We start from the raw sequence: 26,872 nt of genomic DNA, 5'->3' as shown, positions 1-26,872 counted from the left end.
AACGAACTCATTGAGGAATTTAATTCCAGACAATGCTCCTGCCAAGGATATGCAAATGACCTTGTCATAGAAATACTTGGCAAATTTACTGACACAGTTAGAAATATGGCACAGGAAGGTTTGGACATTGTGCACAATTGGTGTGTTAAACAGGATCTGAGGGTTAATCCTAAGAATATTGTTGTGGTGTCATTAACGAAGAGACATATTCAACACTCAAGTTGGAATCTAAAGCTCTTCAATGAAACTCTACCTGTGAAGGGGATAGTGAAATATCTAGGGGTAACCTTAGATGAGAAGCTAACTTGGAGCCCTCACATTAAGAGTAATTCTCCATGGCAAAAAGTACTCTAGTGAGTACTAGAAGGGCTTGTGGCAAAAACTGGGGCCTAATCCCCAGGGGTATGCACTGGATATACACCACAGTAGTCAGACCTAGGATTTCCTATTGGTTGCAGCTAAGGATCTTGCTAAGGTGCAGATTGGCCTGCTTAGCCGTAACAGGCAGAATTAGCAGCACACCAACTGCTGGAAAGGAAGCCATGCTAGACATGCCTCCACTACACCTTTGGGTCAAGATGGAGGCAGCAGCTGGGGCAAACAGACTTAAAACTGGCAAAAACTGGGTCTCATTCGGATAACCAGAATCACACACTAACATAGTGAGTGAGGTAAATGTAGGAATGGCTGGGGAAATGCCTGCCAACTATATAATAACCCCCAACTGCTTTGAAAAGCCTTACAATATAATAATTGGAAGCAGGGAGCAGTGGGAAAAAACAGTTCGAGACCGTACGGGGGACATCGTTTCGTTCACTGAGGGGTCAAAAATAGACCACGGCGATGGGGCACGGGTGTATGGGGTTCAGCCAAGACTGGAGGGCATCATCTTTTTCAGAAAACTGGCCTCTGTATTCCAAGCTGAAATTACTGCTATCAGGGCATGTGTGGAGGAGAATATGCGTAGGTGCTACAAGCATCATAGCATCTACGTCTACTCAGACAGTCAGGTAGCCCTGAAATCATTGGCAGTTCCTGCAACAAGAGCTAAGATTGTTGCAGAATGCCAATGGGCTCTGGTGGGGCTAGGAGGAAGCAAAAGGGTAAACCTAGTGTGGGTCCCTTGCCACTCAGGGATCTGTGGCAATGAACAAGCCAACAGATTGGCTAGGATGGGGGCAACAACTCCATTTATTGGACCGGAACCTGTCCTGACAATCACCAAGGCTATGATCAAATTAGAAGTATGGAACTGGCTTAGGAAACAGCATGTAGGATATTGGACCAAGGTCTGTAAACAAAAACATGGTAAGGTAATGATGGCCAAGCCATGTTTTAAAAGCTATGTAATCCTGGGATTGAACAGGAAAGAGATCAGACTCATAACTGGACTGATGACTGGCCATGAGAATTTCAAAAAAAAACCTACACACAATGGGTATAGCGGAAAAGGAACTGTAGGATCTGTAATGAGGGTGAAGAAACTGCATTACACTTAGTCTTCAAATGCATGGCATTGGAGAGTAAAAGATACAGAATCTTCAGGACAACTAGCCCTGAAGAAATTGTGTCTAACAAAAAACTGGTAGAGGGGCTCCTTAAACTATTTAAGGGCATTTGTTGGCTTTACTAGATATACAGGGGGCGGTACAGCAAAATAAACTTAGTTTCGGTGTGGGCAGTGGTGAGTTAGACTTATACTGTTTTAGCTTCCCTGTTCAAATCAAATCAAATCAATCATTTGTCTCAGTACCATAACAGTCAAGATGCAACTGGACTGGCACATTCATTATATCAACTGATTATACATAAAATCAATATGTTTTAATGTTTTTTACACATCAGTACATAAGATATTGCTTTAAACACACTAAATATTTCTCACAAAATTGTCTTTATGCTTGTTTCAACTTTGTTCAGTTTTTACCTGTCAGTAATAGCTCAGCTTAAATTGACTCTGATATGCAACACTCTACGCTTTCCTAGTAGTCTCCTAATATTAGTTACTGGGCTGTGATTTGTCCCTCCCATCACATAAGCTCTCCTCACATAGAACATTGTTTCTCATCATAAAGTACAAAGTACAAATGTGGTTCCTATCATGGTCGGCGCGCACTCAGAAATGAGTTGGTACATCACATGGGATGTGCTGACCGTAATTTGCAACTGCAGTGCTTTCTAGTGGCTGGCACACACACTACACTGTTTGTTTACAAAAATTTACTCGTGTAAAATTGCCAGTTTAATGTTGTTGTTGTTGTTGTTGTTGTTCTGGCCTTACTCTGAAGACTGGTTTGATGCAGCTTGCCATGCTGCTCTATCCTGTGGGAGTGTCTTCATCTCTGAATAACTACTACAACCTACATCTTTCTGATTCTGCTTAGTGTTTTCATCTCTTGGTCTCCCTTTAAGATTTTTACCCTCTGCACTTCCCTCCAATACTAAATTGATGATCTCTTGATGCCTCAGAACAAGTCCTACCAACCAATCCCTTCCGCTAGTCAAGTTGAGCCACAAATTCCTTTTCTCCCCAATTCTATTCAGTACTTCCTCTTACTTACATGACTCACCCATCTAATCTTCAGCATTCTTCTGTAGCATCACATTTCAAAAGCTTCTATTCTCTTTCCATGTAAACTGTTTATCATCCATGTTTCACTTCCATACATGGCTACACTCCATACAAATACTTTCAGAAATGTCTTCCTGACACTTAAATCGTTACTTGATGTTAAAAAATATATCTTCTTCAGAAACACTTTTTTTGCCATTGCCAGTATACATTTTATATCCTCTCTACTTTGGCCATCATCAGTTGTTTTGCTGCCTAAGTAGCAAACCTCATCTACTACTTTAAGTGTCTTGTTTCCTAATCTGATTTCCTTAGCATCACCTGATTTAATTTGACTACACTCCATTATCTCATTTTGTTTTTGTTGATGTTCATCTTATATCCTCCTTCCAAGTCCTTTGCTGTCTCTGACAGAATTACAATGTCATCAGCAAACCTCAAAGTTTTTATTTCTTCTCCCTGAACTTTAAATCCTATTCCATTATTTTTTTATGTTACATTAACTCCAGTGAAATACACTCTTGCTGCCTTGTCTATATGCTATGCGTGTTGTTCTGCCTGTAGTACACATTATAAACATTATTTAGTCATTACTGGGGGGTTGCATGTGTCCACACACATATTTGCATATACAATCTTCATAAAGGACTGAAATCTGGAAACATGTTTGAATGAATGAATGAATGAATAAATACTGGCCTGAGAGTAAATCAGGAAGTACTATACACAGCAATCCTGCAGTTCAGTGACTTCACTGGTGCATGTTTCCTGGTATGTTCAGACTATCGAACTCGCTCGCTCTTATACTTTCAGAACATCAAATATTCCAGAGCATATTTGTATTAATTAGATAAGAAAGTTCCAGAATCTTTTATAAAATATGAAAGTGGATAAAAAATGTACACAGAAAGCAAAACATGAATGCGTAACCTTTTGCACCACAGTCCAGGACTCCATCCACTACGTTACAATTAACAGACACCAGTTTCAAAACTATGTCTTTCGTCTTACCACTTCCTCAAGGCTTAAACTGTCATTATGTCATTAACTGACATGTAATTATAACAAATCATACCAAAAATGAAGCATTTTGGATAAATATTTGCTGGACTGGTGGCTAGAATCAGTATATTTTTGTAGCTCTCAAGTTATAGTTCTAAAAGCACTAAATATGAAAAGCCATTAAACACCAACATGTTTTTTCCTGTCATTTTATTATAACAAATTGTACTGAAACTGATGTGTTCAACAGATCCTCAATCTGAACTTTCAGTTCACCACCACTGATAAACGACCATGTAGCAACAGCCTTACAGTCACTGATTCCTATCTCGTGTTCCTAGACCCCATCATGGAACCGAACTTCCAGGTATTGTGCCTAACTGATAGAAATCTTCCCGCAGTGTACAGTGAAATAAAATATGTGAATCTGTAGTGTAAGTAGGATGGAAAATCAGAAATTAACAAAGGAATATACCAAATAATACAATTAGAAATATCAAAAAGGCAGTTATTATTTGAAAATGGAAATGAAGAATATAGTAACTGATATAAAAGTATAGGACAAATAGTGTTTTACACAAGTAAAACATAAAAGCTGTTCAAAACATATAAAATATCAAAAGTAGACTAGCTTACACAAAGAAATGTTCATTCAAAAATAAATCTATAGTTGTTACATAAAAACTTGAAAATACAAACAAACAAAATTTTTGGACAAAAGCACTACATGGAAAGGCAATGGAAAACAAAAGGAAAGATGGGGTTGAAAACCAGTTCATAACATCACATCCTGTGCCAGATATCTCTCTGTGCATTCATTTCATAAGATATGTTGAGTGGAGCATCACCTGAAAAAATTTTGTTTGAAATCTTGTGAACGAACATCCTATTCTGAGATCCAGTTCTTGCCTTGCATCCACACTCTTTGCCTCATTTTCATTTGGTTTTCCCAAATTTGACATTGCTGCTTTGATGTCCTTTTCTGTTATAGCTGAAAAATGTGCTCTGTACACCACCTGAAAAATAAAAGTAGAAATAACTTGACAAGGTTACAATTAAAATCTGTTGCCATGGAATATCCGTTTTCTTGCCTAATAACTATAAAGAATGTTAATACTTGAAATTCTCTCTCTCTCTCTCTCTCTCTCTCTCTCTCTCTCTCTCTCTCTCTCTCTCACACACACACACACACACACACACACACTGGGAGGGAAGGGGGGGGGGGGCTGGGAGGGGGGAGAGAGCATTTATGCATTGCACTAGAGAAAAAACGCAAAACTGAGTTATTTAAGTTAAACCTCTTGCTTAGGGGCCTATTTACTGCTCCTTGCTTCCACAGCCTAATGACAGGTTGACTTAACAATTTTTCACATTCTATCTGTAATTTTCCAATATCTTATTAATCTAATACTTAAGCATCTGAGCAATTATAACAAACAGTAATATACATTTACCTGTGTGTTTTACAATTCACAATGCTTTCTTTTGCACACTGTGAAAGTACTAGGTGTAAAATAAAAGTACTAGTAAAGATTTTAAAACTTCTGCTTACATCAGCACTAAATAAACCTAGTAGTTTTCCAAGCAGTCCCCTGGGATGTCCAAATGTGGCATCCAATGTTGCTACCTCTCTCTTTAACAGCACTGGAAGGCACTCTGACATGACTGTGGCTTCCTAAAATCATGCCTGAAATGAGGTCCGTTCTGTCCAACATTTCGCCCACCACAGCTAGAACAGCCTTTTGCTGTCCTCCCAATCTCCAAATTATCTTTGTCCAACCCTATCTTCTTCAGCACCCACGTACTTACCCAATGGCTCCTATCCATGTGACTGTCTCCACTAGTACTATCAAAAGGAGAGCCACCAGTGAAGCAACACAAGTCATGTATCAACTGTTATATAAACACTGTACAGCCCTTTACATTGGCAAGACTACTACCAAATTATCAGTTAGGATGAATGGGCTTGGGCTGAGAGTGTATACTCGCAACACACAATATATGATTACAGAATATGATCTACAACTTGATAGTCATGACCTCAGTGCCTGTTTCACAACATGTACCATCGGGATTCTTTCCCCAGACACCAGCTTCTCAGATCTCCGCAGGTGGGAACTGGAGTCACAACATGTCCTTCATTCTTGCCACCCAACTGGTCTTAATTTACGTTACTTTCAACAGTCTGAGCATATCTTCTCACTATTTCTTTCTTCATTACCTTTTACTTTCCTACATTGAAGTAACAGCAGTCATGGCATAGTGATGTGCTCACATACAGATGGCAGTAGTATCACGTAAACAAGATATAAAAGGGCAGTGCATTGGCAAAGCTATCATTTGTACTCAGGTGATTCATGTGAAAAGGTTACCTGCATGACTATGGCTGCACGATGGGAATTAAAAGACTCAGAATGTGGAAAGATAGGTGGACATGAGACAGTCCAACTCGGATATCGCTATGAAACTCCGAGATCCACGTAGTCAAGAGTGTGCCAAGAATACAAAATTTCAGGCATTAACTCTCACCATGGACAATGCAGTGGCTGACAGCCTCACTTCATGACCAAGATCAGCAGCATTTGCGTAGACATGACAGTGCTAACAGATGAGCAGCTCTGTGTGAAGTAACTGCAGATATCAATGTGGAATGTAAGATGAATGTATGCGTTGAGACATTGCGGCAAAATTTAGCATTAATGAGTTTCGGTAGCAGATCAGTTGAACCCTAGACAAATGGAAAAGCGTAAACTGGTCAGATGAGTCCCGATTTCAGTTGGTAAGAACTGATGGTAGGGTTCAAATGTGGTGCAGACCCCATAAAGCCATGAACCCAAATTGTCAACAAGGCACTGTGCAAGCTGATGGTGGCTCCATAACGATGTGGGCTGTGTTTACATGGAATGGACTGGGTTCTCTGGTCCAACTGAACCAATAATTGACTAGAAATAATTACGTTTGGTTTCTTGGACACCATCTGCACCCATTCATGAACTTCATGTTCCCAAACAACAAGGGAATTTTTATGGATGACAATAAACCACATTACTGGCCACAATTGTTTGTGATAGATTTGAACAACTTTCTGGACAATTCGAGTGAATGGTTTGGAGATCCAGATCGCCCGACATGAATCCCATTGAACATTTGTGGGACATAATCAAGACGTCAGTTTGTGCACAAAATCCTGCACCAGCAACATTTTCGTAATTATGGATGGCTATAGAGGCTCACGGCTCAGTATTTCGCAGGGAGCTTCCAATGACTTGCTGACTTCATTTCACATCAAGATGCTGCACTACACTGAGCAAAAGGTGGTCCAATACAATATCAGCAGGTATACCATGACTTTTTTCACCTCATATCTACTATTTTTTGACCTATCTTATTTTCCCAGCCCCCCACCTCTACACACACAACGCACTTAACCTTCTGCTCATATTAAGTCATGCAAAATGTTTTGTCAGTACCCTTTGTCTTGTGGATTACTCTATCCTCTACCTTTAAACTCTCACGTTTTCAAATCTTTCAGTGTGGTCCCCAACAATCAATTGTTCTTTCTCACCCCATCCAGTAAGTCTGCCCTGACTCCGGGTTTTGGACAACTTTTACAAACTCAACCTGTTTCCTACACCTCAGTAGTCCTTTTCCTTCACCCCTATTTCTCCCCTTTCAACCATTCTGCCAGGAGGAGCCACTGGCTCCAAAAGTTTGCAAATTTCAGTATCTTTATATGTGTGTTTTCTTGCCACCGTTTTGTGAGTAGATCTTTATTATATTTTCAGAAACTGATTTTTTTTCAGATACTATATAACACAATCATCAGACCAGTCCTAGCATAAGCTGCAGAAACATGGAGTTCAACCGAAAGGGAAGAACACCAATTACAAGTATTAGAAAACTAAGTTTATAGAAAAATCTTTGACCCATACTATGATAATGAACTGTAAAGCTGGATGAGAAGACACAAGACAGAGCTCCACATGCTATCACAACAAGCTACAATAATGAGCATAATAAACTCCAGAAAACTTCAATGGGTAGGCCATCTGCTGAGAATGAAAGAGGATCAAGGGGTTTCAAGAACTCTCATGGAGAAGTCAGGTGGTAAGAGACCGAAGGGGCATACCTAGGAGTACATGGGTAAATGAAATTAAAACAATATGCAACAATATGGACATAAATATTTGGCAGCCAACAGCGCAACACAGAAGCATTTGGAGACAACAAGTGAGATTGGCAGGGGAGCTATGAGCCCCTTAGAAGTCAAGAAGAAGAAGAATATTTAATATACAAAATGCATATTACAGCATACGAAACAATCAGTACATGCGTTTGTCTGAGCAGTAAACCACCTGGAGAGAAGTTTCAAAGACATATGTTCGGAATACTTTTACAATTCTCATAGCCACACTCAAGTATTTTTTTAAGGTATGGACTTGAAGCTAAAATTTTGTTTTTAGTTTGCTTTTATTTTATATTTATTTTCCAATGCATTTCAGAGAAATGTCAGCATTTCTTCTCCATGTGACCAATTTTGAAATAGGGTGCAACATCTCTTATTCGTATTTCGTTTTCCAACACTATTATATCTCGCAACTAATGTATGTGCGTGCTGAGTGTGGTGTTGCCACACATGCATGTTTGAATTGGCTACCAACTGTAACAGTGGGGACCAGCTGGTGGAGGCCGCCTAAGGGAGGCATGTGCGCACTGATGTCTCCACCCTGCTGTCTACCAGTGACTCATGCACATATATGCACAGAGCAGCGCTAACTGGCCTCTCTTGTGTGTCTTTCCAGTCTGCCATTCACATCAGAGAGTCCATATTCCATTTTAGTTGAGTGCTGCATGACTAAAGTCATATTTTGGTTGCTCTGGACTGGTCTCATGTACTACGAAGTTACAACATAATTGGAAATGATTTTGGAATGGTTTCTGCATATGTAATCTTCACATGTAGTTTCTTCAGGTTTATTCATTATGGACGCTGAGCTGCAGGCCTTGACTGAACAGTTTACTTTAGCTGTGATCACCTTGTTGGCTTCTATTAATAACCAGGTATCATTCCATCGGTCCATCCACCTGCTTTCCCTCCACATGATGATTCAGCCCAGCATTGGGACGCTTACGAAAAAAAACTCAAGACAGCACTTTTTGGCCTTCAGTGTGACAGACTCGAATTTGTTCAAAGCCTTCTTCCTCTAGTGGATTCCACCTAAGGTGTATCATTTACTGTGTCAACTTGCCCCTCTACAAGAACTGGCAGCTCTTACTTTTGATCATATGTGCAATTTATGGTCCAACTACCATCGCAAATGAATATGTGTCATAGCGGCACAAGCTGAGTTCTACTGATGCCAATAGCTGGGGAGCCAAACTTCATGGCCTTAGCCATAAATGTCAGTTCGTTACTAGCCCATAACGACGTTTGCACTGACTCTGCAGCGTACGACACAATTATCTGTTTACTCCGGACAAAGAAGTGTGCCAAAAGGCTCTACTCTGTGAAAAATCACAGTTGGCAGAAGTTGTGCAAATAGCGCAATATTTTGAAGTTTCTCAGACAGCAGGTGACCAAATTCAAGCTTGGGGTGATGTGGCAGGAGCGTCACAAGATGTACCCACTAGGATGACAGATAACTTGCACAAGGAAGCAGCACTGGTGGCAGTAAACATGCGGGCTCAGCACTCAGCAGACCAAGGCTGGCACAAGTAGCCGCGACCACCATGCCGATATCAGAGTTCTATGTTTCAATCTTGTCCTTCCTGTTTTGTCCAGCACAAATATTTGGAGTGCCCTACATGCTGGGCTATTTGTAATGCTTGCTGAAAGAAAGGACACATTGCCTCCCCAATTTGTTCACTGAAGGTTGCTCAGGATAAAGAGATGGCAGTGAACTGTAAGATTCCAATGCTTGTGACTTCTCCCAAGTAAGCGTTTTTCACCCAAGTGATTTGGCTACAGGTGGACATAATTGAATTCTCAAACCTATGTGAGTTTAGGCTCGTCGCTGTTGACTCCAGTCAGGGAGAAGATGGTCAATTATAACAAATAGAAAATTGCACTCTTGGGACAATTTATGGTATCTGCCTTTTACAAGTCAGTGGTTCGCTCCATTGTATTTTTGGCGGTTCTTGATGCCAGTGTCGAGAGATTTTTCGAGATGGATGAATTTCTACAGTTGGATTTTCTATCACTGACTCAGTTCACCTTGTGTCTGACCACGTACAGTAGTCTCAGTGAGAAATACTGCGTGCAGGTTTTTCGGACTTATTTTTGGGAAGGTATAGAGGGTGCTACAAATTTCTCTGCTCATATTTCTTTGAAGTCCACAGCTCAGTTTTGCTGTTGTCACGTGCATCATATTCCTGTCACCGTGAAAGATCAAGTGACAGCAGAATTAGATGGACTCCAATCTCTAGGGGTGGTGCAACATGTTATGGCTAGTGAATAGTCATCTCTGCTGGTTGCAGTTCAGAAACCGGCGGGGAAACTTAGACCCTGCAATGACTTCAGTACTACTGTCAATGCACAGTTGATCATGGATAAGTATCTTCTCCCATGCCAGGAGAAACTGTTGTTGAAATTATCTAGCGGCTTATAATTTTTGAAAAGTGATTTTTTGAAGGGTATTTGCAGGTTCCTGTAGTAGGCAAAGTCTCTCATCAGTGAGTTCTGGTTTTGAATACTCCTTTTGGTCTCTATCAACATTTGCTCCTTCCTTTTGGCGTGACTAGCACCTCTGCTATTTTCCATTGACTTTTAGAGCAATTGACAATGCCTGTCCCAGGTTGATTTAATTATCTACACGATATCATCATGGGCTCGTCCACCGCCGATCACTTGTAAAATTTGCACATTTTGTTTTCTGTCTTCTAGTCCATGGGCTTACAGTACAACCTTGCAAAATCTCTTCCCCCACCCCCAGCCTTCTATTGTTTATTTGGCATTCAAGGTCTCACAGGATTCACTCTCTACTGTATCATCTCCACTGTTACGTCTATGCCTCACCCGTCATCTATGGAGGAGCTTCAGGCCTTCCTCGGGAAGATAGCCAACTACCATAAATTTCTGCTGAGGGTGGCCTCCTTGGTCCACTCATTGCATGCCTTGTTACAACAGGAATGTACCTTTTTGCTGGATTCCGAAATGTGAACATGCTTGTCAAATGAAATCCAAACTACTCTCGGCGCCTTGTTTAGCTACATTCTCTCCGGGCCAGTACATAGTTTTGGCGAGTGACACTTCACAGTAATGCCCTCATACACCGGTAGGCTGATGGCTCTGAATGACCTGTTGCATTTGCCTCTACACCTCTCACTTCAGCCTGGCAGTGTTACTTTTAGGTGACAAAAGAGGCTCTTGCCATAGTCTATGCTCTCCGGAAATCTTATGGTTTTTATTTTTTGGTATGGCTGCACGCTTCACCTTATTAATGACCATAAACTCTCAGTTTCCTTGTTTAACCCTCACATTTCCTTGCCTTGACAAGTCACACTGCCTACAATGCTGGCCACTGCTCTTGTCTCACTACAATTACAAAATCCATTTTTGGCCCAAATTCAAACGTGCTCATCTGGGTGCTTTCTTCTGTCTTTCTTTGGGTCCTGAACCTGACTTTGATTGTGAAGAATAGTTTTGCTTTCATTTTGATAATGAAACACAGGCTGCAGTTGAGGGTTTCCCAATTACGAGCTCAAGCATAGCAACTGCCATTGCTGCTGACCTAGTTATCTCCCAGGTGGTTTGGTTTGTCAAACAGGGCTGGCCAGATAAACCACTGAGTTGGGCTTCAGACCCTCTGCGCAACTAGTTTTTCTTATGGTATCACCTCTCTGTTTTTGACAGTGTTTCGCTGTTGTCCACAGAAAACCTCTCTCCCAGAGTAGTCATCACCGCACCATGGCACTAGGTTCTGTGCCTTCTCCACCAGGACCATTGGGGAATTTTGCACACTAAAGTGTTAGGTAGGAGACATGTTCCTTGGCCAGGGATCGATGGTGAAATTGTCCATTTTGTAGTGGCTTGTGACCTGTGTGCCTGACAACAAGCAGCTCCTAGGGTGTCTCTGTTCCTCTGGTCTACTTCATGTCAGCCATGGGAACGCATTCATGAACATTTTGCAGGTCCCTTCTTCAAATCCTTTTGGCTCTTGGTTGTGGATACATATTCCCCGTTTCCTTACATTCTCCAAAGTGCATCCAGACAACAGTATGTCATCATATCTGAGGAATCAATCCCACCCACGTATTTATTATATTGAAATATGACAGCAAGTTTCTTCAAAGGTTGTCGTTTGCGAATACTTCTCTCTGACACTGTTTCAGTAGAGGAGGATCTGATCAACATAACTGGATTTTTCTGTGACTTCTTTTGCCTGGAGCCACAGAGAAGCACAAGGCCTTTCTAAGGAATTTGACCTGCCCAATGTCAAATTTGGAAAGAAGATTAGGTGGGAGAAATTTTCTGTTCCTCCGTATTGTGCCAGTGAGGAAGGTTCCCATGGAATACAGTTTTTCCACTACTAGGATTGACGTGAAAAAATTGTCACAGAAAATGTGGTACCCCTTGTTCCTGTAATTACCAAGAGCAAGTAATTTGTATTAACTACTAGCCTAATCCGTGCTCTTTTATCTCCATTCTGTCAGCTTCACACCTTGCACCACGGTGCACATAAAATGCAAGGCAGTAGTTCACCACAGAATCACATAGCATCCAGAACTTTCATCCGATCTGTGGTGATGTTTATTAGGGAGATACTGGACAAGTTGAGAATTACTTTTAGAGCCAACAAGACTTTAGTCAATACTCAGCTGTTGATGAGGCATATAATGGTGATGAAACACATTATTGGCAATATTCAGCATAATATCAAACTTTGCAGTGGGGTCATATGCTGGATGCCCAGGAGGGTACAATTTTGTATTGTCTGTCAAGTGGAAAAATTTTAGGAGCAACTGAAATCTATTTCGCGAAAACATTCGGGAAAACCGTGGAGTTGCCATGTTTTTGTCTGTGGACCAGTGACTAAAAATTGTCGGTTTCTTTACGAATCCCATATTTAGTATTACCGCCACAAAAACCCTCATTTCCAGCACTGAGGTAGGATACCACTTTCTCACATGAGAGTTCACTGATAAGTTTACGTTTGCTTCGAGAAATTGCCAAGCATATCTGTTTGTTTCCGCTTCTGTTTCCATTATCATAAACAGTTGACTGAAACAAAAAGAAATTTAAATCAATTAGCGTAGCATTTTTTGGTACATGTTTGGGGCCTAGTAATTCCGAAAATGTGAAGCAGTGAGGAGCAGGATTGTCCAACTCATCAGTTCCAATTTTAACAAACGTGTCGCTGGCTGCAGTCAATTCTTCAACATCGTCTTCATCGCTTCTGGGCGCAGATTCGGCTATTGATAACTCACATGATGAGATATCACCACTAGACCACTCATAGATCGATCTACTGTCCGAAAAACCTGCAAAATCGTTCTCACTTTCACTACTTCCGTGGTATACATTGCACTCAAACAAGACTTCTTCCTTGGCAGCGCCATTGTACCTTTGAAACGAACGAAAAACAACCTTGTGTTTGGCATTATTGATTATTGGCATTGACAATCGAAACCAAGTATCTGACGACTATCTTTACACGACATCGATATACCATGATCTGTGCCTTAGTTTGAAAGGAAAGTGCATGAAAACGGCAGTACAATTAGATAGTATGTGGCACTTTTCGTGCGTACCGTGCGATCTGATTAGATCGTATTTGGCATTAAAAGGGTTAAAGCCCCAAATGAAAAAGTTTGTTGTGGAGTCTTTGCCAGAAGACGCCCTTCTCCATTTTCTGAGCACTATTGCTTCATGCCCATGGGGGGAGAGGAGCCCGACTGAGTTGCTTAACAAACGGCAGCCACACACACTGCACCACCTTCTGAGGCCTGCGCCGCACCTGCAATGGTTTGGTTCGTACGGCTGCTTCACACTGGGATTGGTGGTGTGGAAGCAAGGGTTTGGTCGCCAGCCGATACTGGCTACTGTCGTTTGCTGCTGGGAAAGCCGTCTGTGTGACATCTGTATGGCCAACGGGCTGGCGGCATGCCACCTGGATCAGCTGCACCCATATTGCTGCCAGAAACCACTAGTTTATGTGTGTGGCCCCCGTTGCCACAGCCCGACCCACTACCCTCCACCTCAAGCCCATCACTGCCTCGTCCAATTGGCTGTCTTCTCTAAATGTGGCGTATATGAGTTCCAGCCTCCCAGCACTCAGTGCCGGTCCATCTCTGGCCTCGGGTCCATTGCTAAGGCCTGCTGTTCCAGATGGGCCACCTCCACTATCCCGCTTCCCTCATTAAATCAGCCATTGTCACCAGTATCCAGCCACACTGCCCCCATACTGGGACCTCCCTGCTGATCACGATGTTGAGATGGTGATGGTATCCTCCGCTCTGGTGCTGTCATCAGGCACCACACGGGCCCACTGCCCTCAGATGAGCCCGTGTCCCCACACATTCCGACCGTATGCTCTGGTGCCCAACCAGCACATTATCCTGCCCCTCCATCAGCACTGACTGCTGTCACTCCACACCTGATTAATTTGTCTCTCGCCAGAATGCCGGCATCTCCTCCGTTGCCTGGGTGTCCAAGCACAAGGCAAAGGTGTGTTACATCCCACAACTAGTGTGTGTGTGGTTGTGTAAGTGTGCGCGCGCGTGCTAGCTGGCCTCTCTCGTGTGTCTTTCCAGAGTGCCATTCACATCAATGTACTGCGTATTGTTACATGGAGATTCACAGGAGTCCGTATTCCCTTTTAGTTGAGTGCTTCATGAATAAAGCCATATTTGGGTTACACTGGACCAGTCTCATGTACTACGTAGTTACAACAGACACATTTTCTGTTATGAGTTAACTACATTTCTATGCATTATAAGAGCTTTCTTCGATTGTTCATTTATTGTATCATTGGGAAAATATGTCTTAATCAATAAAAGCATGCTTGTCATCAGAGAACCTCCTTCTGCCAGTTTGCCATCTCTTTGTTCCAAAGATTTCTACAAATTTTATTCCCAGAGTCAGATGAAGATTTGCTACTGAAATCTTTCGTCAATTAACACCTCTGCAAAGAGCACGAGCACTTAGAAAGCACAGGACCAGGACATGAAAAATAAATATTTATATCTTTCACAGTCTTCAGCACTTATACATCTGAGCAAGTGAAGAGCACCCAACTGCACCAATACTTTATTAGTAAATTACACTACATTGTAGTTTCCTGATAGGTTTGCTCACTTTCCTGTTAGTCTCGTCCACATAAAGTATTTCTGTGGTTTTATGAGTGGTTAAAAATCCATTTTTTCCCTAAATAACACCATTTGCTGGTAATCATCAAATCAACTGACATAAATGGCATATATCCTCCTATCATTAACTTTTGTAGCTTTGGTTTGGTGCACTCGGTCCTACTATTAATACCAGGTGCTGATGTTCTGTGGTTCACAGGTCAGAGTAACAATTAGGAGTATGGATACTGGTTGGCTACATGTGTCATCTCCCTGTTCCAAATAGGTCTTACGAGTATTCCCCATGTTGCCAAACCTAATTTTGAGTGTTGTGATCAAATAGATACTAAAAACCAAGAAATTACAACTCTGGCAGTTGCACAGAATGTGTTACAAATGTGTTATCTCAAAACTACTTGATTTTCATAGAATAATTTGTTCAGAAGATAAAGGCATAAATGGCCTTAGAACAAAATTAAGCTTTTACTAATACTATTCAATCTGTTTTGATTTCTGGACAAAGTCTTTTGTTAGGTTTTGCCAGAGGAAATCACTTTAGCAAAGGGTGTGCACTAACAAAATAGTAACTAGCAAATCTGGAGAATGTGCTGTAATACCTTACCACTAATACTTAAACTATGATAAAAATCAGATGTATGAATTTAACAGTGAAAATAGAATTACAGGGAATGTGTGGATTGTTTGTCCCCATATTGGCCACATAATCAGATCTGTTGATTTATGTAACCGGAAGGAGAAAACAAAATAAGTGTTGTTCTACAGGGTTCAATTCTTACAGCTAAACAGTCAAGCTGCCAAAAACAATTATGACAGGTTTGAAGTTTCTATGGCAAAGAATCCCACTATCCTAGGCCTAAAAAAAGGAGGAAGAAGAAGAAGAAAGAGGGACTACTGTGATTTCCCCCTATACACATATCTCATCATTTAGGAAACAATTAAGATAGAGTAGATTTACGTGTTGCACAGAAAACTTCATTCTGATATTTACCCAAACATGACACACATATTTGTGAGCTATTTTATTTGCAAATTCTTAATGTGTAAGAAAGTGTAAAATATCATACTTACATCAGGATTATGAATACTTCTTTTCATTGAGTTCTGCACAGCTGAAATCACTTCAAAACATATATTTTCACCTTCTTTATCACAATCTAGCCACAAGATGAGGTAGTCACATCCCTTAGCTTCATGTGCCAGAAATGCTGGCATCTTTAATTTTGGTGTTGCTTCTTTCTTCTCAGTAGGGCATGAAAATAACTCAACCTGCAAATCAGTAACTAAATGATTCCATACTTTTAAAAAATATCAATACAAGTTTTTGGTTTCGTAATTATAAAACATAGGGGAATCATAACTAACATATGCATGCTGGAAAATTAAATACTATGTGTATGATGTACAAAGCATAATAAATAATAATAATAATAATAATAATAATAAAGAAATAATGAGATGAATAAGGTTTAAAACTAAAAATACAATGAGTTTTCTATGCACCCCATACTGATGATCAGAGGAATCGTCAAAGAAGGAGGCATAGGATGGGTGGCCACGAATGTCAGACAAATGGCATGCATACCCGCTGAGGAGAAAGTCATGGCATTAAGACAGTGGTAGTTCAGCAGCTTCAGCACACAGGCTCTCAACCGTGCTAGTGTAAAAGGTGCCTGTGGCCAAACAGTTGTCATGATGGTGGATAGTGTTGAGTCACCGTAAGATGGATGGAGTGCAGACGCATAAACAAAGCACCCATAGTCGAGTTTCGAACGGACAAGGGACCAGTACAAATGGAGGAGGGTGGTTCGATCGGCACCCCAGAAAGTACCATTGAGGACACATAGGACATTGAGGAACTGCATAGAGTGGGCTGCCAGGTAAGACACATGGGAGGACCAAGAGAATTTCCTATCAAGCATGAACCCCAGGAATTTTGTAGTTTCAATGAACGGAAGGGCAACAGGCCCAAGACATAATAATGGTGGGAAAAACCACTTGTGTTGCCAGAAATTCATACAGATGGTTTTGTCAGTGGAAAAGCGAAAGCTATTGTCAATGCTACAGGAGTAAAGACGATCAAGACATTGTTGAAGACGCCGCACAGTGAGACAGGTCCGTGGAGAACTGCAATAGATGGCAAAATCATCAACAAGAAGGCAGCCGGAGACGCCCGGTGGAAGACAGGCCATTATAGGGTTAATGGTGATGGCAAAGAGGACGACACTCTGGACAGAACCCTGAGGCACACCGTTTTCCTGGATAAAGATGTCCAACAAGGCAGAAAACTTGATATTTTAAAAATTCCTGAAGGAAACAGGGCAGGCAGGCAGCCACAGAAGCCCCATGTGTAAAGTGTATGGAAAATACCAGTTCTCCAGCAGATGTTGCAGGCCTTCTCTAAATCAAAAAACACGGCCACAGTCTGTGATTCCACAGAAAACCATTCATGACATGGTGGACAAAGTAGCGAGATGGTCAACTGCAGAATGCCACACTCGAAATCCACACTGTGCTTTCGTCAGTAAATTGCAAGACTTGAGCCACCATACCAGTGGGGCATGAATCATACGTTCCATAACCTTGCAAACGCAGCTGGTAAGAGAGTTGGGGCAGTATCTAGAAGGAAGGTTTTTGTCCTTACCAGGCTTATGTATGGGTATGGCAGTGGCTTTATGCCAGTGTCCGTGAAATGTGCCCTCTGCCCAGATGCGGTTGTATGTGTTAAGCAGAACGTGTTTGCCTGCAAGAGAAAGGTGCTGCAACATCTGAATGCGGATGGCATTTGGCCCTAGGGCGGAGGATCGTGATGAACTAAGAGCATGATCTAGCTCTCTCATAGTAAATGTGGCATTGTAGCGCTCATGATTCAGAGAAGGGAAGGGTATCACCTGAGCAGCCTCCACTCATTTCCGATGGAGGAAGGCAGGGTGATAGTGGGAAGAGCTTGAAACTTCCAAAAAATGGTGGCCCAAGGTGTTGCAGATAGCAATAGGGTCCATGATAACATTGTCCGCTACTGTCAGGCTGGAAATTGGGGAATGGATCTTGGTCCCAGAGAGCCGTCGGAGGTTGGCCCACACAACAGAGGAAAGGATGGAATTGTTAAAAGAATAGTGAGTGAAATGCAGCTAGCTCTTTTGCTATCCTGAAGAATGCTACGACACTTTGCATGCATCTGTTTATAATGAATGAAGTTTGCCATCATAGGATAATGTTTAAAAACCCAGAGAGCACGTGTCCGTGCGCGATTTGCATTGCATGGTAAAGAGGAAGTGCGAGGAATGGAATGTTCTGCAGCAGGGCTAGTATAATGGCCATCAATTCAACAGTGAAGACACTGCAGCCGTGTGAGGCAGAGGGTGGAGTTCACTGGGCCATGCATGTGTGTATGCAAAGCCTGTTCATCCATCAACTGCTGACCCATCGGTGAATACCACTTCTGAACCCAGTTATGTCTCAAGAGCAGCCAATAACAGGTGGTGAAAAATCATGGGGTCAGTGGAATCTTCTGGACCAAAGAATATTTTGAGTCAAAGCCAAGGTTGAGGCACAAGCCATGGGGCAGACGCAATGTCTCCCTGACCAGAGGTGACAGTGGAGGAAGTTTCAGTTCCGAACAGAGACACTGTAGTTGTGCACCAATTGTAAACACAGTTCTGGGTTGCTGTTGTGGGAGGTGGAGTTCCCTTCCAGGTAAAAGGATACAGTTGTTGGGTTGTTCAGGGAAGCTACATATGCATGTAGCATAATTCAGCAGCTGCTGTAAGTGCCTGGTAGGTAATGGAGGGACTCCAGCCTTGTCTAGCTGGCTGTTCAGAGGGCTAGTTCAGAAGGCTCCTGTAACAAGTCAGACCCCACAATGATGGATAGAGTCCAGTATCCACAATGCTGAGGGTGATGCTGAACCATTGCAAGCTTTGTAGAGCCACAAAAGGGTAGAGAAGTATGCACTTCAGTTAGAGTTACTGAGGCAGCAAAATGTATTAAGGTGCGTCAGCACTTTCATTTAAGTTGGCGAAGGTGGGGAAGTCATGTCAGCCAGGAATTGAAGACTAGTCCCAAAAAGCGGTGCATCTCAACTACAAGAAGTGATTTATCAGCTAAATAAAGCTCGGGGTGTGGGTGGGCAGTATGACGGTGACAGAAGTTCATGAGTCTTTGGCGGCTGAAAACGGAAAGCCATGGGTGAGAGCCCATGGCTGTGCCTTTCATATGGCGTCCTGTAGGCAATGCTCAGCAACACCCATACTGGAGGGACAATAATAAAAGCAAAAATCGCCAGCATATAAGGAGAATGATACCAAAGACCCCACAGCCACAGCTAGACCATTGATGACCGCCACAAAGAGAGGGACACTCAGTACAGAGCCCTGCAGGATCCCATTCTCTTGAATATGAGAGGTACTGAATGAAGCATCCGCTTGAACCTAGAACATTGATTGACAAAAATCAGGAGTGGATCCCAGAGACACCACTCATGAAATGTAGAAAGGATGTGGTGACGCCATGTCATGTAATAAGCCTTCTGGAGGTTGAAAAAGACAACGACATGCTGACAATATGCAAAGGATAGTGGACGCCAAGTGAAACAAATTATCAGCAGTGGGGCAACGTTTGTGAGTACCTCCCTAAGAGGCAGCTAAAAGGCCCCAAGACTCAAGGAGCCAACACAGCCACTTATTCATCATACATTACAGGGAACGTTGGTAAGACTGACTGGGCAATAACTGTCCATCTCCGGGGCATTCTTACCCGCTTTCAGTACCAGAACTATCGCACTTCTCGCCACTGAAATGGGAACTCACCCTCATTCCAGGTACGGTTAAAGAGGGCAAAGACATGACACTGACAATCCACTGAGAGATGTTTCAGCATTTGGTTGTGGATACGGTCTGGCCCTCGGGCCACATCCGGGCAATGGGCTGAGGCACTGGAGTGTACTCATTCACCAAATGGAGTATATTATGGCTCCAGGTAACAGGTAGTAAAAGATAAGCAAATTCCCTCCACCCACTATTTTATGACCCGAAAGGTGGGGTTGTAGTTATCAGACACAGATAAGTGAGCATAATGCTCAGAAAAGTGTTTGGCAACTGCTTCTCAATCAGTATAAACAGCTCCAGCTAAGGAAATACTTCTTACACCTCCAGGAAACTGGAAGCCACAGAGACGTCTCATGTTTGTCCACACCTGTGATGGTGAGGTACGTGACCCAATGGTGGAAACATACAGTTCCCAGGATTCTTGCTTTTGTCGTTTTATGAGGTAGCGGACAGTGGCACAGAGCCATTTAAAGGCAATGAGGTGCTACAGTGAAGGGTCCTGCTTCTGGTGTCAGAGCCCGCCTACAATCTCTAATGGCCACAGTGATCTCCGGGGTCCCAAGGAAGAGGGGATGGCTTGAATGGCTGCCAAAAGAATGGCCGTCATTCTATACTGAAGAGCTGCATCGGTACTGCCTTGCGGTGAAGAGCTAAGGACGACAGCAGAGGTGAACCCATCCAGTCAGCATTATGGAGAACCCAACTGGGCAAGCAACACTGAGGGAGGGACAGGAAGATCAGGAAGTGGTCACTACCTCACAGGTCTTTGTGGAATCTCCAGTAGATAGATGGCAGAAGATCACGGCTGCAAAAGGAGAATCAATAGCCGAATGAGTTGTGTGTGCCACACTGAAGTGTGTGGGGGCACCAGAGCTGTCTCAGGAGGGTTTTGATATCTTCACCATGGCCAGTGATCAGTGTCCAACTCCACAAGGGTTATGAGCAATTAAGTCATCTAAGACTAGGAAAGGGATGGGGGAGCTGAGAAAGTAATACAGACAGTACATCCTGGGACATGACATCATTGGGAGGTAGGCAGATTACAGATGTGCCCTGAGCAGCCACAGCCTCCAAAGATATATCAAAAGGCACAAGGTCACTATATATACAGTCCAGAACATACATACAAACTCCACCTGATACCATAGTTAGTATGATTCTTAAAATAACCTTGGCGGCCACAAAGGGCTCGGATCCAAGCTGCTGCAAACCACATTTCTGGGACGGCAATACACAATGCAGGGTAAGTACTTAAAAGCTGCTGTAGCTCGGCCAAGTGTGGAAAAATCTGTTACAATTCAACTGGAGGACCAGAGTGTCCTTCTTCCCCTCCTCCTCCTTCGAAGACAACAACTGGGAAGGGGGTGTCCCTGAATTGTTTTCAGGGATAGAGGAAGAACGAGAAGTCCGACAGCCAACAGTCTTTGGTTCCTTCAGTCACTGAGTGGCACCTGGCTGTGGATCAGCAGCAACCGTGGAGGGATAGTCTCAAGTGACCTCTTCCTAGCTAGAAAAGCTGGAGGAGGATGAGGTGCCTCCAGCTGCGGGATGGAGACTGGTGTCCCCGGCAGATGGGGAACCAATGCTTCTGAAGTGGGTATAAGTGCAAAAGGTCCCCCAACCTACTGGTGGAGGATGGAGCGAGGGGAGGGGTGGGGGGCAGCGGCATTAGTGGGCGGATCTGAGGACTCATTGTAAGAGGCCCAATAGAGGAAGGCACCATCGACAGAGAAGGCGACGATGTTGCAGCTGTAGCATAAGACTGTCATCTGTAAGGGATTAAAACACTCATACTTTTTTCTGGCCTCTTGTTATGTGAGCTTGTCCAAGGTCTTATGCACCTGGACTTTCAACTCAAGCTTAAGAATGGAGCAATCTGGGAAGCAGGGTGGATGGAGCTCTTTTCAGTTTACAGAGATGGAGCCAGGGGCACAAGGAATCTTTCCATGCAACGGACAACCAAAATCTCTGCAGACATGCAGGGTTTTGGGTGAACTATAACAACAAGAAGGAAGGGTGCCAGGGAGGAAGGGCAGAGAGGCGGAGCATACACCACAGCAGGTGACCTTCCCTGCACAACACGCACTTCTGTAAAATTGGGATAAGACGTTAGGTGAAACCCAATAATGGTGACCATATAATCATTAGTAGAAGGTAAAGACTGCACTGGGAGCAAAACTGGAAATCAAGACCAAAATCATGAAACAAATCCAAGCAGCGTCTGCACCAAACAGGCCATCCAACGGAAAGTCAGAGGAGAGAAGAGATAGTTGAAGTGTAGGTTTGCAGCACAGAAAGAGAAAGTAGTGCTGCAAAGGCTAGACCCTGTGGTAGCCAAGCATGTACTCACTGAACTGTTGTGAGCCCACTGGGAGGCAAGATGTCAGTCCCAGACATTCTCATCTCACATTTTTGAAAATGGTTAATTCAGTAACATAAATGTGACATTTAAAACCATGCAGGAGGCAGACAATTCTTATTATAATAATCAGTATTCTACAGTCAAAACGTCTAGGTCCCAAAGATAAAAGTCAAACATAAGGCAAGGAATGACTTTATTGCTCATGTGATTTGTTTTGGAATTTGTCCATCAACAGATATCCAAAAGTGATTACGGCAAGCAGCCATGACATTTCAAGTTGTACATGAAACAAACACTCACAGACTACTCTGTGAATATTTGTTTTAAATGCAACTTGAAATGCCATATCTACATGCAGTAATCACTCGTGGATGTCTGATGATGGATAACTTTCATAAAGAGTCGTATGAACAATAACATTATTTCTTGCCTTATGTTTGACTTTCACCATTGCAACCCAGTCACCCTGAATGCAGAACTACTGATCGTTTCAACTTCAAGTTTGGCGTTGAATAACAAATAACAAAAAAAAAAAAAAAAATTCTGTGTGATATAAATACAAATTTACAGTTCCTGTATTTTTTCCTTTGGTTGTCGTATGAAACCTTGCTTCTTGCCAAATTTCATGATTCTAGGCCAATGGGAAGTACCCTACATGTTTGGATGAGTGATGTTGCAAGAATCAAAATATGTGACCCAAATGGCTGTAGCTTTTGCTTCAATGACTTAGAAGCTTACATTTATTAAACCACCTAAGGCCTATAGATCTTAGAATGTTGCATAAATTTCAACTTGATATGTCTACCTGTTCCTGAGAAAAAGGGGTCTTAACAGATAAACGAACAGCTAGAGAGTCCAACACTAAATGACAAAAAAAAACTGTGATGTGATATAATTACAAATTTACAGTTTTGAATTTTTTTCTTTTGGTTGTACTGTGAAAGCCTTCTTTTTGCCAAATTTCATTATTCTAGGCCAACAGGAAGTACTCTGTAGGTTCTGATGAAGGAGTTGTGAGTCTCAAGGCATGCGACATAAATGACCATATATTTTGATTGCATTGACTTAGAAGCTTCAGTTTATTGCACCACCAAGGGACTGCAGAGCTCTGTAAGTGACATAAATTTCAACTTGATATGTCAACCTCATCCTGAGAAAAAGAGTCTTTAACAATTGGACAGACAGATGAACAACAGAGCTATCCTATAAGAGTTCTGTTTTTACTGATTGAGGCAAGGAATCCAAAAATGTGCTTTCGTTTGTAGGTATTTGCATATAATTACATTATCAGTGGAAATATGTATCCTTTGTTGTTGTGGATGAGGGACAGTACTCCTGGATCTGATTTCATATAGGACCACTTAAAACGAAGTTCAGTATTCCTGTTTCTGCTTTCCCACCTTAAATGTCAGTTCCTGCCTCTTTCACGAATGCCTAAACACTAACTACCTTGCCACTCAAAGCCTTTACATATGGCAACAATATCTTTCGGTTTGTTCATGTTTGCCATGTTACTGGCAGTGAGAAGCAGTAAGCACATTACTTTTGAACAGTAAAGTTTATTACAGTCAAATGCTCACCCAAGTTCTTTACTGGCTAAAACTGTTTTTCAGTAACTGACAGATACCTCTTGGCAGATGCTATATTGTTACAAGTGAGGACTCAATATCTATAGGCTACTGGTCTCCTATTAGAAGCTTGGCTGAGTCACAACTTGTGGGAACTCAATGTTGGGTTCTTAATAGAAGTCATCCACTAGGAGCCTGGCATAAATACTGACTTCCATCATGTTCTCACACAATGATGGATGACAAAGGACCTATCTGCAATTGAAAACTGTGTAACACTACAAACCATTCTGACTGTTAAAAATTACATGAGTATTTGACTGCAATGAACTTAACTGTTCTTCGGAATTTGTGAGATGTCTTTCAATAACATTCTACTAGGCTCGCTTTTGAGGGTGTCACACATTGTAATTTTCAGAACAAAATGCATTTGATTTTTCATGTCTGTATGTAGAGTCCTCTGATTTGTTTTACTTGTATTATGTAACCATTTCTATACAGTGTCTGCATGTAATGTACTAGATACATATCAAATAGTATCTCTCAGGAGGAATGGAAAGTATTCAGGGATATGACAGAAATGAACATTCAAAGCAAAAAAATCTAGTCAATGTGGGTCTACAATGTATACTGTAAGAGCTATGGACACTTCTTCGATCTTCGAGTCTATGAAACAAATATTTTCTACCGCAAGCATTTTACTTTTCATATTTTGGGAGAAGGTAGTATGAACCAAAAGAAGAAAAAATTGTCTAGAAAACATGGACGATAAAATGCACATCTTTAAGAGCTATGGGCACCTGTTCAGTAGGAGAGAAGGTGAACAAATGCTCATAGGTCTTACGGTATGCATTTTGGAGTCCATGATTACTAGACTTTTTTTGCTTCAAATAATAGTTTCTGTCACGTCTCTGAATATTGACCATTCCTCCTGAAACACCCTGTCTACAGTGCTTGGTCACCTTTCTCCTGAACTTGAGCAACATTCCTCCACATTCTTCTGACCAGAGTTAAAAGCTATAAGTTCCTGCTTGAAGTATAACACAAATGCCTCTTTATCCAGTTTACTGAACATATGAGCCTAACTCTTCCTATATAATGTAGTTGCCCCTTCTAAATAGTGATTATTAATGCTAAAACTGTCTCTTGTTCACTGATTAATAACTTTGCAATATATGCGTACTTATAGAGGTCAGGGCTATTAACTGCCATTATAAATAACAGATGTCTGTCACAAGTTGACTTCCCAGAGACTTGTTCTAAGCGGTTCAGTTCCGTTTATTAAGATCGTAAAGATACAAAAGCTCTGTAAAACAGTCGTCAAATGTTTCTCGCAGTTGGAACTATAGCTGCAGAGTGAAAAGGGGATAAGAAGAAACAGAAACAAAATTACCGGGTCCACTCGATCCCAGTTATTGTACTTTCCACAGAAGTCCAAAGTCATAACGTGGCCACATACGGATGTCATTCGGAAAAGAACGGTCTCGTTCTGAAACTGCCCGGTCCACTCGTGCACTGCGCACGCTTCTGATCCTGAAAAGAAGGAAACAGCACACGCTTGTTTTTTTGGGTTCTGGAGGCGACTGCAAAACAGTAATCGAAAGAATAAATACAGACCTCTTCTAGAGTTGCTTTTCCCATTACTTAGTATGCTCGCCAATGACGCAGCCAAAGAAGGCTTTTCTGCTACCATTAACGCCACTTTCATGTTTTTTAATTTACAGTAGTGCCCCTAACCATAAACAAACTTCACACACCTCCACAACGCTGCACAGTTTACATTTGCACCAACGATGTTACCCGGTAGTGTTCATGTTTACCACTCGTAGCTCTCAGCAGAGTTAATATTAATGTTGATGACTGGAACGATGATAGAGACTCTATGATCGAAGAGTGAATGTTATAATAAAATTCGCTTTTTGGTTATGGAAAGTAGTAACTTTATTTATATATTCGCCCAAAAATCTATTAAGTTGTTTGTGGAATACATCATTCATTTGCAAATATTGCTAACGAAGTACGGTACTCGGGATAGTAGTTACGTATAAGAACAACAACTAAAGGGTCATACGACTCTGTGGTGACGTCAATTATCCACTGCGCCAAAAACAGCGGGTGAAAGCTGCAGCTGATAGATATTTATCTTTGCTGTAGTCGGCTTCGTTACGAGTTGTTTATTCTTGTTAGTTTTTGATCTGTGCTTGGAAAATAAAACGTTTTCTCATCTCATGAAAAAGCTGTTACTTCATAAAATATAAAGGCTCCCACAGTGGTGACCCCGAAAAATCGTAGCAGAAGCATAAAGAAAATATATATACCGACGAGAATAATGAATTCAGAGACAAAAGCATGGGGCAGTGGAATCAATATTGAAGACTACAGTCTGTTCGACCAAGGATCGCGGTCCACGCCCTTTGATTCGCCACAAAACGGAACGACAGATGTTAACGCAAAAGATGGGAGTACCTACGCGCGACACGGGAATGTTAAGCTTTCCGCGTTCTGGCCGACGCGCCCCCAGCTTTGGTCTACGCAGGCTGAATGCATATTTCGGCATTGACAAATTTAATATAGTGGTTTCACATCTAAATTTAGAAGTGATAGAGCAAGTAGAAGAAACCTTGTCGCAACAAAATTACTTTGTGCTAAAGGAAGCTCTCATACAGCATTATACGTTGTCACCAGATTTGCGACTACAAAAAATTTTCGCATACGAAGATTTGGGCGACAAGACTCCGCCACAAGTACTCAAAGCCTTACGTACATTAGCCGGCCCGGAACTCCTATCTGAAGAGTCTTTACGTCTAATATGGCTTCGTAAACTTCCTGCCAACATCCGTGCCGTCATTGCAAGTCTTGGCAAAAAAGGCAGACACCATCGCAAACACCTTAACTGCGTGTTCCGAATTCAACTACAGCCAGGATAGAGGCCCAAGAACGTGTAGTGTGATGGAATCTGACGTCAGTGAGCCAGGAACATGCAATAATACTTCCCAACATCAGTGCTCATCGACCGAACCCAACATACAGCAACTGGCAGCACAAGTGTCAAAACTCAACGTGCAAGTAACTTCACACCAGCAGCAGCTACGAAGTCGCAGTTGGAAAAGACGAAGAAATGCTATCCAACAGGATTTGACAGATCAGTGGTGCTGGTACCACAGACGCTTCGGTAACACTGCCCGTCAATGTATTCAACCCTGCAGCTACCCAAACTTAAAAGGCGGGCGGTAAAGGG

At 42.1% G+C, this 26,872-nt stretch overlaps 1 protein-coding gene across 1 annotated transcript in view; it reads right to left on the bottom strand.

Moving 5' to 3' along the window:
- The window catches only part of LOC124622515 (DNA topoisomerase 3-beta-1), a 125,592-nt gene extending 100,141 nt beyond the window's left edge, over window positions 1-25,451 (bottom strand). The window contains exons 1-4 of the mRNA XM_047148238.1: window positions 25,252-25,451; window positions 25,028-25,167; window positions 15,950-16,147; window positions 4,423-4,590 (exon numbers count right to left, since the gene is read on the bottom strand). Coding sequence (XP_047004194.1) covers window positions 4,423-4,590; window positions 15,950-16,147; window positions 25,028-25,167; window positions 25,252-25,342 — 597 coding nt within the window. The 5' untranslated portion in view covers window positions 25,343-25,451. The remainder of the gene's footprint in view (window positions 1-4,422; window positions 4,591-15,949; window positions 16,148-25,027; window positions 25,168-25,251) is intronic.
- Between the last annotated feature and the right edge of the window lie 1,421 nt (window positions 25,452-26,872).

Source organism: Schistocerca americana, chromosome 7 (genome assembly GCF_021461395.2).
Source record: "Schistocerca americana isolate TAMUIC-IGC-003095 chromosome 7, iqSchAmer2.1, whole genome shotgun sequence".
NCBI lineage: Eukaryota > Metazoa > Arthropoda > Insecta > Orthoptera > Acrididae > Schistocerca > Schistocerca americana.
Note: the sequence above shows the minus strand (reverse complement) of the source record. Positions and strands in the feature narration are given on the sequence as shown.